At 45.9% G+C, this 14,998-nt stretch overlaps 1 protein-coding gene across 6 annotated transcripts in view; it reads right to left on the bottom strand.

Moving 5' to 3' along the window:
• Positions 1 to 14,659, bottom strand: part of KCNQ2 (potassium voltage-gated channel subfamily Q member 2) — a 124,258-nt gene extending 109,599 nt beyond the window's left edge. For 2 of the 6 annotated variants that reach the window (XM_087928880.1, XM_087928881.1), the window contains exon 1: positions 14,118 to 14,655. In XM_087928880.1, the coding sequence (XP_087785006.1) occupies positions 14,118 to 14,431 (314 nt within the window). In that variant the 5' untranslated portion in view covers positions 14,432 to 14,655. Of the gene's footprint in view, positions 1 to 14,117 lie in introns of all 6 variants that reach the window. The other 4 variants (XM_087928882.1, XM_087928884.1, XM_087928878.1 and 1 more) reach the window with 4 other exon arrangements.
• Positions 14,660 to 14,998: the final 339 nt, after the last annotated feature.

Genomic DNA, 14,998 nt, shown 5'->3' with positions numbered 1-14,998 from the left:
TGAAAGGAGATAATTAAATAAATGTTCCTTTCTTGGCAAACAACCAGCAGACTCTTCAAACAGGAGAAGTTGCATAGGTTGTAAAAGTAGTGAAATGGTCAAACAGGAAGTGGGTGTCCCTCTTAAATGGAGAGAGGGGTGAAGATTTTATAGGGCGTTAACGAATACAGGTAGTCCTCAACTTACGACAGTCCACTTAGTGACCATTCAAACTTACAACAGCACTGAAAAAAGTGAATTATGACCATTTTTCATACTTACAACCGTTGCGGCATCCCCATGGTCACGTGATCAAAATTCGGACACCTGGCAACTGGCTCATATTTATGACGGTTGTGGTGTACAAGTGTAATAGGATCGACTTTTGCGACCCTCTGACAAGCAAAGTCAATGGGGAAGCCAGATTCACTTAACAAAGAGGGTACTAATTGAACAACGGCAATGATTTACTTAACAACGGTGGCAAGAAAGGTCATAAAATGGATCAAAACTCAATAAACGTCTCACTTAGCAACACAAATTTTGGACTCGATTGCGGCTATAAGTCAAGGACCACCTGAAAAAATAAAAAAGAGTTAAATCCTTCCAAACTTGCAGTACTAGCCATCAAAATTAGGCACTGGAGTGGAGAAATCCAGATTCTGGTCCTTCCTGAACCCCAGAAACTCCATTTTTCGGTCCACTCTACCTCACAGGATTGTGGTGAGGTAGACAAATAGGAAGAGAGGAAGTTGTAAAAGCCATCTTGCACTCAAGATGAAGGTGAGTTATTCATTGTGCAAGTAAATAAATAATATCTAAAGGGAAAGAAACCCAACATACTATTTTCACCTTCAACCCCGGTTTGAATAGCAGAATAACAGAATTAGAAGCGGTCTTCTGGTCCAGCACCCACCCACCCACCCCCGACAGGAAACCGTATACCATTTCAGTCATAAATCTCAATTGGTTGGGTTCGGGTAGCGTGCTATGCATACTGCCGATGTGCAAAATGTCAGCTATGGCTTACTAAACACCCGATTGCACGGGTGCTTCAGCCGGTTAGCATCGGTTTGGGCAAACCGGATGTTAATTTTGCATCTGGTTCGGTGAACCAGTAGTTCAGACGACCGGCTGGCCCTGCCCCACCCCACCCCTTGCAGGAGTCCCCACACGGCCCATTTTGGATCCCAGGTCAGTGCAGGGGGCATGTGGAGCCCGAGGAGGTGGAAAACGGGCCTCCCAGAGGCTCGTAGAGGGCGAAAATGGGCCTATTTCTGGCCTCCAGAGAGTCTCCAGAGCCCGGGAGGTGGAAAACAGGCCTTTAATAAGCTTTAGTAAGACCACACAGCTAGAGTACTGCATCCAGTTTTGGTCACCACATTATAAAAAAGATGTTGAGACTCTAGAAAAAGTGCGGAGAACAACAACCAGGATGATTAGGGGACGGAAGACTAAAACATATGAAGAACGGTTACAGGAACTGGGTCTGGCTAGTCTAGGGAAGAGAAAGACCAGGGGAGACGGGATAGCAGTGCCCCATATTTGAGGGGCTGCCACAGAGAGGAGGAAGGGGTCAGGCTATTTTCTAAAGCACCTGAAGGCCAGACAAGGAACAATGGATGGAAGCTGAACAAGGAGAGATTCAACCTGGAAATAAGGAGAAACTTTCTGACAGTGTGAACAATCAACCAATGGAACAGAAGTTGCCTTTGGAAGCTGTGGTAGCGCCATCACTGGAGACTTTCAAGAAGAGATTGGACTGCCATTTGTCAGAAATGGTGTAGGGTCTCCTGCTTGGGTGGGGGGTTGGACTAGATGACCTACAAGGTCCCTTCCAACTCTGATTATATGTTATCTATTTTCTTTGTTGCCTCCACAGCCCATTTTCGCTCCCAAGATGGTGCAGGAGACCAACTAGGCCAAGCCCACCATGGCTACCCCCATCCAACAACTGGGCAGAGAACCGGTTGTTAAATTATTTGAAGCCACCACTGCCTGATTGATGGTGTGCAAACCATCAATTGTGGCTTGTTGAGACACTTGATTGGTGTGCAAACCACCAGTCAGGATTTGTTAAGCACACTGTTGGTGCAGAAACCGTCATGTTTGCACAGCACAACAGATGGAAATGCACTAGAGGCTCAGCACAGAGCAAAATGAATAAACCCAGTGAACAAATTTGGCCACGTTAACCTGACCTCCTAGGAAGCAGACTGGCATTAAAATTAAGAAGGGTGTTTATTTCAGGTGACTCCTTTAACTCTCTTAACAAGGGGCCTCCCATAATTTGCGAAGTCTTCTACAAAGCATAATATAAAACTCAAGGCAGCAGTGTGAAAACACAACTGAGATCAGAATGTCTATTATTATGTAGACATCAGCAAGACAGACACAGACTTCAGAGGATAATTAGGACTGCAGAAAAGAACAATTGCAACCAACCTTACCACCTGAGAGCACCTGCACCAAGACAAATTCCTTGTGTGTCCGCTTGGCCTATAAAAGAATTCTATTATATTATATTAAGCAAGGAGATGGTCGAGAATATCTGTCGCTCAGGGTTGAAATGAGCGGTCCTTGGTGCTCTCAGACCTTGTTTAGTTTCTTGCAGACATCTCATTACCCAACTAGGTAACATCATCAGCTAGTGCGGTGCCAGGCACTGATGAAAGTTACCTAGTTTGGGTAGTGAAACTTCTGCAAGAAAACAAGCATGCTCAGAGAGACCCAAGGACCCCTCGTAAGTGAGTTGCGCCCTATTTTATGTCCTTTGCCACAGTTGTTAAGCGAATCAATGCAGTTGTTAAGTGAACCATGCAGTTGGTAAGCGAATCCAGCTTCCTCTGTTGACTTTGCTGGTTGGAAACTACCTGGGAAGGTTGAAAATGGCGATCACACAACCCCTGGACATTGCAACTGTTATCAATACATCCAGGATGACAAGCGTCCAACTTTTTATCATGTGACCATGAAGATGCTGGATCAGTTGTAAGCGTGAGGACCAGTCATAAGTCCATTTTTCCAGTGCCGTTGTAACTTTGAACAGCCACTAAACGAATGGTTGTAAGTCAAGGATTACCTGCACCAACTTTGTTGCAATGCTGGGCTACCAAACCTCCAGCCAAGAGGGGCAAATTTCACCTTGACGGTTAGCAAATATATCTAGACAGTTTTGCCTCCCTTCACCTCTATGCAAATTAGTGGGAGGAGTTTCTATAAGTCCTGCCTCCAAATGAATTCTGGGAGTTGTAGTTCACAAGTCATAAAGGGCCCATAATTGCCCACTCCCGCATTTTGGCCTAGTTTTTCCCCTTTAGCTTCACTCCCACAGCAATTTTTTTTTTTTAGAGCTGAAATGTAAAAACAGCTGTTTATGGGCTGGGAGGTAGGTGTGTGTGTGTGTGTGTGTGTGTGTGTGTGTGTGTGTGTGTGTGTGTGGTTGGTCACACTTCTGTCACCGGATAGTGGAAAAAGCAGTAATGCAAAAGTCTGCAGTTTTCTTAAAAGCCAGTAAGGAGTACAGTTTAAAATATTAGGGCCCCATCACACCCTTTTCTCTGTGGAAGAGAAAAAGGAGAGGAATCATAATTATCCATGGGGAGAAAGCTCTCCCAGATTTAGAAGGTGGGTTAGTAAAATATTCCAAGATATTTTTCTTAGCTCTCTACAGACTCTTTTCATCAGCTCAGAAGGTATAAAAACCAATGTCCTCCAGGTGGGTTGGACTTCAGCTCCCAGAATTCCTTGCGTGCTGGGAAAAGATAACTAGGTGATTCTTTTGGGAAAAGGAGAAGTGAGATAAAGTGGAAGAAAGGGAGAAGGAGGAGACAGAGAGGGAGAAGCAAGGGGAGCGAGATGGAGATAATGGAGGAGAAGGAAAGAGAAAGAGAAGTCAGATAAGGAGAAAAGGAGGAGGGAAAAGGAGACAGAATGGAGTTGGAGGAGGAGGAGGAGGAGGAGGGATGATGGATGATGATGGTGGTGGCTAATGATGATAATGATGATGGATTGAGGATCTCCACCAAGCAGGGTCTGTCTAGAATGTTTTCTTCCTAATAACATCCTCGAAAAGAGCCCAATACTGGAACCCATCAGCTTAAAGTAAAATAAAATCTTAAAAATCAAACTCAGTTCCCGGTTGAGGAAACAGAAAAACACGTGACTTTTTCAACAACAATACAAAAGTGGTTGACCAATAACTTTTCCCACCAAGTTATTTTGAAATGTCCTAGCCTAGCCTACTGTTTTGAGATCTCCTGGTGGCCTCCTCTCCACCTCTTACTGAGATGCAACACACAAGCTTGCGTGTAGTTCTGAGATCTCCTTCCCACGCCTGACTCGGATCCAACCTACACTCTAGAGTAGCTCTGATGATGTTACCTAGTTTGGGTAATGAGACATCTGTAAGCTCAGAGAGCGCCAAGGACCCCTCATAATTTAGTCTATCGTTCTGAGATCATCTGGTGGCCTCCTTTCCGAGTCTTACTCAGATCCAACCCTATTCGCTTTTGCAACTTTGAGGAGCTTATCTCCTCTCTACCGCCCCACCGAAAAACACATATTGATGCACACAGAATGATGCTGCATTTTTTTAAAAAAAAAAAATCAGGATCCTAACAGGACAGAAACAGAAGTGGCATTCAGCAGGTTCTGACCAGTTCTGGAGAACCGGTAACAGAACTTTTGAGTAGTTTGGAGAACCTGCAAATACCACCTCTGACTGGATCCACCCCCATCTATTCTCTGCCTCCCGAGTCCTCCTGAGTCTTCTTTGGTTGCCCTGCACAGGAGAACGGAGCTGGAAAGCAGGTTAGTGGGGTGCGGAGAGAAGGGGGGTTTTGCAGTATCCTTCCCCTGCCACGCCCACAAAGCCACGCCCACAGAACCAGTAGTAAAAAGATTGGAATCCCACCACTGGACAGAATCTTCTGCAGAAAATGCCACGCCTTTGAATTTTAATCACGTGACCATGGGGATGCTGCAAAGGTCGTAACCGTGAAAAATGGTCATCAGTCACATTTTTCAATGCTATTATAACTTTGAATGGACACTAAATGAACTGTTGTTAAGTCGAGGATTATCTTTTTGATAACAGATAATCAGAGTTGAAAGGGACCTTGTAGGTCATCTAGTCCAACCCCCACCCACCCAAGCAGGAGACCCTACACCATTTCAGAAAGATGGCAGTCCGGTCTCTTCTTGAAAGCTTCCAGGGATGAAGCTCCCACAACTTCTGAAGGCAACTTCTGTTCCACTGGTTGTTTATTCTCACTGTCAGCAAATTTCTCCTTATTTCCAGGTTAAATCTCTCCCTCTTCAGTTTCCATCCGTTATTGTCTGGCCTTACAGGTGTTTTGGAAAATAGCTTGACCCCCTCCTCCTCTCTGGGGCAGCCCCCCAAATACTGGAACACTGCTATCATGTCTCCCCTGGTTCTTCTACTATCTGTACAGGTAGTCCTCAACTTACGGCCAGAACTGAGCCCAAAATTTATTTTACTAAGTGAAAAATGTGTTAAGTGAGTTTTTGCCCCATTTTACGACTCTTCTTACCACATTTTTGTTCAGCGAATCACCGCAGTTGTTAAATTAATAACACAGCTGTTAAATGAATCTGGTCTTCCTTATGGACTTTGCTTGTCAGAAGGTTGCAAAAACGGGGATCGCGTGACCCCGGGATGCTGCAACCGTCATAAATACGAGCCAGTTGCCAAGCATGTCTGAATTTTGATCACAGGACCAGGGGGATTCTGCAATGGTCATAAGGGTGGGAAGCTGGTCCTAAGTCACATTTTTTTCAGTGCCGTTGTAACTTTCAGCGGTCGCTAAATGAACTGTTGTAAGTCGAGGATTATCTGTATTTCTCTTCTTAGAAAATGTACTCCAAAGCCAGAAACAATGCAGAAAAGCCTTTTTTTTTCCCCCTCTGTGGAAAAGTGAACCCCAAAACAGGCCTCAGTTTTGAACTTAACCTCTGAGAAAAGGTGTCAGGATTCCACTTAAATCAAGAGCCTCGAGCCAAACTTCTAAAACTTCGAAAGGATTTATTGGGAGTTAACATGTCCGGCACTGCCTGAGTGGAGCCGACTCATCATTCATTGTCACCCTTGACCCTGGTATTCTCCCCACCCCATAATTCGTATTCTCCAATGGGACACATCCATAGCCAAGAGTCATCAATCATGCTCTCCAGTTAGAATTTTGCATGGCAGAAACTTCAGTCCCTAGTTGCTATCTTTGAAAAACTATTTATGGAATACACTTTCAGTTTCCAAGCTGCCGCACTGCTCTTTCAAACCCCCTTTTCCCCCTTTCCTTTCTGTTGGCAACTCTAAAAAGACCATAGAAATATTTTATGAGTTGATAACAGGTTTCAGTAGGGCAGCCATCTTGAACATGGGATTGTGGGAGAATTTAAGAAATTTGAGGTTTTTTCCTTCTCTTTCTTTCTTTCTTTCTTTCTTTTTCTTTTCTTTTTTTTTTTTTTTGCACAGGGTTCCTGAGCATAGCAAGAGGTATAAAGACAACAACTGTAAATTAGAAAGCACAGCTATGTATCAGTAGCTAGGTTCAAGAAAAGCAGGACAGACAGAACTAATGGAAAATCATCACACATTTATTTTTGACTGTGGTCCTGTTTGTAACCCATCATGGTTTTTACACATTTGTAGTTCTCTGTGACTCAGTAATAAATCTACTCTGTTTTTCTTTGTTGGACCCTAGCCAGATAAATGCTGCTGAACATCCTCATGTCTGCATGACCTAGCTTTGCAAGCCTTCATAAATTTTGGAGTCTGAAGGGTAAGGCAGAAAGAAGAGGAAAATGGAAGGGATGAAGAGGATAAAAATAAATTCAGAAGTTCCCTTGCATGGATTTTTCTTCCAATAATATCTTCCAGAGGTTTGGGGTTTCAACTCTCGTAATTTCCCAGGCAGCGTGATTCAACACAGATCGAACAGTTATCATAGGGGCACCAAGGACGACTAAAGATAGATCGAGATTTCAAGTTGGTTAAATCTAATTTGATTTTCTGCTAGAACCTCAAGACTCGTCACAGAAAAAGATTTGCCCTGCCTAATATGGTTTCCCCTAGCCAGCATCAAATATGGAAAGAACCATATTTAGGGAAATATTGTGTGTTTTGTGGCATGTCTAGATGCTTACAGAATTAAATGACTTTCTGGGTTTATATAATGAATCCTGAAATTAATAAATAAGCAGGTTTGCACATTAAGCTAAATCACAAAATGATTAACCAACTTAAAATGGTACCAATGGAAGAGAATGTTTTTTGGCTCAGGGCTGAACTGTGGGGTCCTTGGTATTCTCTGAGCTTGGTGGGTTTTTTTGCAGACCTTTTATTACCCAACTAGGTAACATCATCAGTATTAAAAGGGAGTAGGATTTGCGGAGAAGAGGAGGGGTGCTCTTTGAGCTTGGTGGTTTTCTTGCAGCCATTTCATTACCCAACTAGATAACATCATCAGTGCTGGAAGAGAATAGCATTTGCTCTCTTGTTTTATTTAACTTTCTAACTTTAATCAAAACGTTTAATTCACTCTATTCATGGAATTCTCCAGGATCCTGAAATTACGGCTCCTAGAAAATTCTTCTAGCTTTTGGGCAGGCTGATTGAGGATTTGGAGAGTCCCAGTCCCAACACATTTGGGAAAATGAGAAGGATCTTACAGAAGAGAATATCTGTAGCTCACGGTTACACTCACGGTCTTTGGTGCTCTCTGAGCTTGGTGGGGGTTTTTGTAGACCTTTCATTACCCAACTAGGTAACATCATCAGGGCTAGAAGAGATTAGGGTCTGCTCTCTTTTTATATACAAATTGTGATGACCCAGAATGTAACACAAACGCAACAAAATAAAAAACATAAATAAATGTCCTTTAATGCCTCCAACTTGGCCCCACTGTTCAATAATACCCAGTTGGAGATAAAACATACTCAGAAATAGTCTTCAAAAGAAAACAAAACAGTTTGAACTTAATGAGCAGATAGAGGTGAAATAAAAAAAAACCCAAACAAACTACAATGATGAAATTTTCACAAGGGAACAGAAGTATTTACCAAATTCAAGGCGATAACAAGGCAAGTCTGTGGGAAGGACGCCAACCAAGATAACTTCAGACCAAAATAAAACAACACTTTGTTTCCAGCGTTTGCCAGTACGCAGGTCCAAACTCTTATGCAGTTGTCACACCTGCATCCCATGAAGAGGATCAAGGCCCTCTCTTCCCCAGGAAGGCCCTTCCCCGGCCTCCTCCACAGCGTCCAGAGCCACACTTTCACTCCCTGTGGGCTGTTCCTCCTCTCCCTCAGAGTCAGTCTCCACCAGGGGCATGACATGAGTGGCTTGGCTTGCCTTGTCCGTGCTGGTGGGAGTATTCTTAGGCTGTTGTTGGTCGTTCTTGTACTGCTGTATTGTTCATTTCTTGATGGTTGGTCTAGTTAGTACTAATCTTTGTGTTAATCTCTGCTCATCTCTGTGTCGATTGCTGGCTAGGAGGTGTTTTGGTCTTTTCCGCCCCTTTATGGCTTTTTAATTGTTTCTTTTGAACGGCAGTATCACTTAGATTTATCCCGCTTCACAGCCCTCTCTAAGCATAATGATATGTAGACGTTGTTTATCTCAGTGTGGCCGTTGATGGCTGATTTACTGACTGCCAGGCTTCCGGGAGAGCTTTTGCTATTTAGGTTGGCTTAGGATGCTCACAGTTTCCTAGTTTAAAACTATACTACTTGTGCAAATTAGCAGTTTTAATCACATCTTCTGATTGCTAATTGGCATTTATCACTATCCTCTGCTGATCTTCTGCCTAATCAGTCCTACACACTGGAGAGCAAACTCCACTCCCTTCTAGCACTGATGATATTACCTAGCTGGGTAATGAAATGTCTGCAAGCAAGCAACCAAACTCAGAGCATTAAGGAATCCTCAACTTAGAATATTTGCATGGATTTCTAAGTAACCTAGTTACACATGTTGTTTTAAGACCAGGGCAGAATTAAAGAGCTAAGACTTATTGTGAACCTGGAATTTTTTTTCTTCTCCACGCTGGCTGGGGAATTCTGGGAGTTGAACTCTACACATCTACTGCCAAGGTTGAGACCAAGGTGATTTTCCTCTTAATCTAGCAACAGTCTTCTGATGTTCTTGGGATCGCAATGTTTTGTTTGTGCATTTGTTTTCGACAAGAACTCCGAAAGCTGGATTCTACCAGATGGTTCATTTTGCAAAACCAAGTGTGTTCCTTCACACCTCAAAGGAAACAAAATTTCCACTCTATATGTCAACCCATGCATGACTATTATAGCAATGTAATAAAATATACAAGAGCCGACCTATGACAGCTTTTATGGATTTCCCCCATCTTATCATTTCCAACTCCTCTATCCCTGAAGCGCTATACACAGTCTTCAACAAATGAAGAATGGCTGCAGGATTTGCGTATGGCCAGTCTAGAGAAAAGAAGAATTAGGGGTGACATGATAGCAGTATTCCAGTATTTGAGGGGCTGCCACAAAGAGGAGGAGGTCAATTTATTTTCCAAAGCACCAGAAGGCAAGACCGGAAGCAAAGGATGGAAACTAATCAAGGAAAGAAGCAACCTGGAATTAAGGAGAAACTGCCTAACGGTGAGGACAATTAACCGGTTGAACAGAAGTAGCTATCTGGAGAATTCTGGGAGTTGAAGTCCACAAGTCCTAAAGTTGCCAAGTTTGAAGACCTCTGGATTAAAGAACTGCAGTTTAAACTGCAAAGCCTTTAAAGTATTTTCCACTGATATAGTTTAAAAGCTTTGCAGTGACTCTGCCGCATGCAGAGTCCAGCCCAAGTTCTTTTTTTAAAAAAAAATTTCTGTTTCTTCAGGAATAACAACTTCTTTAGAATGAGTTAATAATAGAGTTCTCTGAAGCCCCGTTTGCAAACTAGCAGATATCCAGAATGTAACAGCCCCAAATGAATTTTGATGTCAATGCCAAGAGGAGACCACAAAGTTGATATGAAAACAGAGGGTACCTAGATCAACATATTTTGTTAAAGGGAGGAAGGGAGGGAAGGGAGAAGAGATGTAAAGGAAGGAGAGATGGGAGGGAGGGAGGGAGGGAGGGAGGGAGGAAGGAAGGAAGGAAGGAGAGATGTAAAGGAAGAAAAGAGGGAGGGTGGGAGAGATGGGAGGGAGGGAGGGAGGAAGGAAGGGAGGGAGGGAGGGAAGGAGGGAGGAAGGAAGGAAGGAAAGGAAGGAAGGAAGGAAGGAAGGAAGGAAGGAAGGAAGGAAGGAAGGAAGGAAGGAAAGGAGGAAGGAAGAAAAGGAGAAGGGAGGGAACGAGGGACGAAGGAAGGAGGCTAAGGGAAGAAAGGAAAGGGAGGGAGGGAGGGGGAGGGACGAAGGAAGGAAGGAAAGGAGGAAGGAAGGAAAGGAGAAGGGAGGGAACGAGGGAGGGAGGAAGGAGGCTAAGGGAAGAAAGGAAAGGGAGGGAGGGGAGGGAGTGGAAAGAAGGAAGAAAAGAAAGAAAAAAGAGGGAGGGAAGAAAAAGAGAGAGGGAGGAGAAGGAAGGGGAAAGGGAGGGGAAAGAATGAAGGAGGAAGGGAGGAAAGGAAAAGAGGAAGGAAAAGGGAAAGGAAAAGGGGAAGGAAGGAAGGCTAAATTATTTTTCTGTGATACTCAATTTGAATGAGAAACTATAAGTAAAAATATGGAAAACTAACTGATAGGGTCCAAGGAATCCCCAAGATACTGTAGTATATTTTCCATTCATAGCTACTATTTCAAATTCCTAGTAAAATCTTAAACCCCAATTCCATGCACCGATCGGTGGCCTACTTGCAGATAGAAGAACAAACAGCTGGCTTTTTAATAAACTAAACAAGGAGAGGGCTAGTTATCATTTTTTTACACCATCAGGGAAAAACTCATGCACATATAAATTCATTCTGGATAAGGGCAACATTTTTATTGAGAAAAGTATTTGTCAACCATGGCAACTTTGATGGGTTGGACTTCAATCCCGAGAATTTCCCAGGCAGCATGTTTTTAAAAGGCTGAAAAACACTGTTCTAGATTTAAAATAAAAACACTGTGTGAGGACTATGTAGGTCAGTTGGGAAGACAAGGAGATACATAGCAAAGGATCTAGAAGTATTTTCTACTCGTTTTCAAGCTGGATCATTCCAAAGAGTAACCAAGTTGTTACTACTACACAACACACTCTAAATATTTAGCGTAGGGGTCCCCAAACTTGGCAACTTTAAGACTTGTGGATGGGTAATTGCTGGCTGGCTGAAGAATTCTGGGAGTTGAAGTCTTAAAGTTGCTAAGTTTGGAGACTGCTGGTTTAGCATTGTTTGAACGTTCTGATGTGAGAGTTAGCTGGATCTATTTGTTGATGGCGCCAAGCTAGAAAACAGGAGACTGTGATTCTAATCCTGCTTTAGGCATGAAAACCAGCTGGGTGACTTTGGGCCAGTCCCAATCTCAGCCAAACCCACCTCACAGGGTTGTTATGGTGAAAAACAGAAGGAAGGAAGGAGTATTAGGTATGCTCGCCACATTGAGTTATTTGCAGAAATAATAAAGGTAAGATTTAAATAAATATAAAGATGAAGAGCTCCGGTAAGCAAGCCAAGCGTTTTTCGAGACAAACCAAGGATCCAGCTGCCCCTTCAGCAAACTTTCCTGGGGAGTCCTTGGTCCTCTGAGTTTGGTTGTTTTCTTGCAGATGTTTCATTACCCAACTAGGTAACATTAACAGTATGAAGGATGCACACACCCTCACACTGATGATATTACCTAGCTGGGTAATGAAACATTTGCAGGAAAATAACCGAGCTCAGATAGCATCAAGGACCCCACAATCATCTTTGTCATTCTCTTCCTTCTCTCTGTACCTCCACTTCCTTCTAGCACTGATGATGTTACCTAGTTGGATAATGAAACATCTGCAAGAAAACAATCAAGCTCAGAGACCACCAAGGACCCCACAATCCCCCTCCTCTTCTCTACAAACCCACTTCCTTACAGCACTGATCATGTTACCTCATTGGGTAACGAAATGTCTGCAAGAAAGCAACCAAGCTCAGAGAGCACCAAGGACCCCACAGTCCTCTTCTCCTTCTCCTCCCCTCCCCTCTCCTCCCCTTCCCCTCCTCCTCCTCTTCTCTACAAACTCCACTTCCTTCTAGCACTGATCATGTTACCTAGTTGGGTAATGAAACGTCTGCAAGAAAACAGCCAAACTCAGGGAGCATGAAGGACCTCATAGTTCAATCCTGGGCTACAGAGATTCTCTTCCAAAGGTTTAAGGTAGTCTTTTGTCCATGAACACAGAACTCACGTTTGGTCATTATTTCTACTTAAACCCACATATATCAGGCCTAGTTTAGTTGGTGAGGACTTTAAACACATTTCCTGAAATTACTGTACTTACAGTATACCAGTTTCGCCCTATGACCAGAAATATACTGAATTCCACAATCGATGAGCTCCAGGTTTGCATAAATTGCATGCAGTAATCTTTAATTTAAGGCCGTTGCTTGACTATCGGTTTACTGTAAAGTAGGGATAGCCAAGCTTGGCAACTTTGGAGACCTGTGGACTTCAATTCCCAGAATTCCCCAGCCAGCCAGCAAATTACCCATGCTGGCTAGGGAATTATGGGAGTTGAAGTCCACACATCTCCAAAGTTGTCAAGCTTGAATGGACACCGCTGCTCTAAAGGATAATTCTCAGAGTTATTACATGTTAGAGGAGCGAAACCTTTTGGGGGGGGCTCATCCCCTCCACCTTGTTTCTTTATATCTCCCGTTTCTCGCTTCCCCTCAACCACGGAGTGAGAAATAATCAAGGGATTGTGCAAACATGCATCCTTCGGGAACAAGCAAGATTTCTTAGAACCAGGCTTGGAATGATGGTTCCTCTCTCTGAAGTTTGAACATGTAGCTAACTGCCGAACAGCCCTTCTACCTGCACAAGGAAAACGGGGGATACCAACTACAAAAGGGAACATTTCTCTGTTGGCTGCTAAAGCGCACTCCTAAGGGGAGGAAGAGGCTGGAAGAGGGAGAATACGGAAGAGAGGGATGGGGGAAGCAAGGACAGCAGAGCAGGAGAAGAGGTGGAGCAGGATGAGGGATGTTTGTAAGACCGGGAAGTCCCCAGGGACACCTCTTGGTAGGTGGAGGAAGATAAGGAGGCCAGGATGGATGGGGAAAAGAGGAGAAAAACTGGAAGCCAAAGCAGAAATGAACCATTGATGGAGATCTGCAAAAGGAGGGGAAAGAGGGAGGGAGGGAGGGAGGGAGGGAGGGAAGGAAGGAAGGAAGGAAGGAAGGAAGGAAGGAAGGAAGGAAGGAAGGAAGGAAGGAAGGAAAAGGAAGGAAGGAAGGAAGGAAAAGAGAGAAAAATAGGGTGGAGGGAGGAGAGGGAGAGAGGATAGGAAGGAACGAAGGATGGAAGGAAGGAAAGAAGGAAAAGAGAAAAATGGGATGGAGGGAGGAGAGGGAGGATGGGAAGGAAGGGAGGAAGGAAGGAGGGAAGGAAGGAAGGAAGGAAGGAAGGAAAATGAAATGTATAGGTTCTCCTGCTTGAGTAAGAGAGCTCATTCATTCTATTCTAAAAGAGAAAGATGGGGTGCAGGGAGGAGGGGAGACAGAGATGGGAAGAAGGAGAGGGAGGGAGGATGGGAGGGTAAAAGTGGGGAAGGAAGGAAGGAGGGAGGGAGGGAGCGAGGGAGGGAGGAGAGAAAGGAGGGAGGATGCAAAGAAAGATGACAGGGAGGAAAGAAGGATGGAAAAGAGGATGGAAGTGGGGAAGGAAGGAGGGAGGATGTGGGGAAGGAAAGGGGGGAGGAGGGGGAGGGAGGAGGAGGAGAGAAAGGAAGGAGGATGCAAAGGAAGATGAAAGGGAGGAAAGAAGGAGGGAAGTGGGGAAGGAAGGAAGGGATTTCCTGGAAAAGAAACAGAAATCCCCCCCCAAAGGAAGCGGCCGCAGCGGCGAAAGCGGCGCGGACGGAGAGCGACCCCCGCGCGGGGAGGCTGCGGGTGGGCCGGCCAGGGCTGGGCCGGGGCCGGTGCGACGGAGCCGGGCGCGCCGCAGTCTCACCCCCCCGCTGCCTTTACTCACACGTAAGCGTGGTAGATGAACGCCCAGCCGCGGGGCCTTTCCAGCACGTTGTAGAGGAAATTCTGGAGCTTGCGGTAGAAAGCGTTCCTCTTGGGCGGCTTCCCGCTGACGGCCGAGCGGGGCTTGCTGAGGATGGAGCCGCGTTTGCCGCCGCCGCCGTCCCCGCCGCCGCCGCCGCCGCCCTCGGAGCCGGCGATCAGCAGGGCCCCGTCGCGGGAGGACTCGGGGGCGCCGGGGTCCAGCCCCACGAAGCCCACCTTCTTCTCGCCCGAGGTGCCCGGATACACGCCCCCGTTGCGCGACTTCTGCACCATCCTGCGGCGGCGGCGGCGGCGGCAGCGCGCGGGCCGGTGCCGGGCTCAGAGCGGCCGCGAGCCGGGCAACCGCGCCGGGCAGAGAGCGAGCTGCCCGGGACCCGAGCGGAGAGGCAGCAGCGGCATGACAGCAGCACAGCCCCGGCCGGGCACTGCGGCGACCGCTGGGTGGCTTTGGCCAAAAGCAGCAGCACCAGCAGCAGCAGCGCGGAGGAGGCGAATCTGTCCGGCCTCCTCGCCGCTTGCTTTGCGCAGCTCCTCCCGGGAGCCCCCCCGCCGCCGCCGCCGCCGCCGCCACCCGCGCCCGCCGTTTAACCCTTCCCGCGCCGCTCGCTGAAGGTGTGGCGGAGGGGGGGGGCGGGAGAGGGAAACGACGCCTGATCGGAGGTGGGGCTAAGAGATCATCAGAGTTGAAAGGGACCTTATAGGTCATCTAGTCCAACCCCCCGCGCCCTCCCAAAACGGGAGACCCTACACCATTTCTGACAAATGCCAGTCCAATCTCTTCCCACCCACACCCACCCCACCCCCCACTCCCGGGCACACGCTACTAATTGGCAAAGATTT

The sequence above is a fragment of the Pseudonaja textilis genome, chromosome 3 (genome assembly GCF_049901715.1).
Source record: "Pseudonaja textilis isolate UNSWEBS1 chromosome 3, rPseTex1.2, whole genome shotgun sequence".
Classification (NCBI taxonomy): Eukaryota; Metazoa; Chordata; class Lepidosauria; order Squamata; family Elapidae; genus Pseudonaja; species Pseudonaja textilis.
The sequence above is the reverse complement of the archived record's forward strand: the minus strand, read 5'-3'. Positions and strand labels throughout refer to the sequence as shown.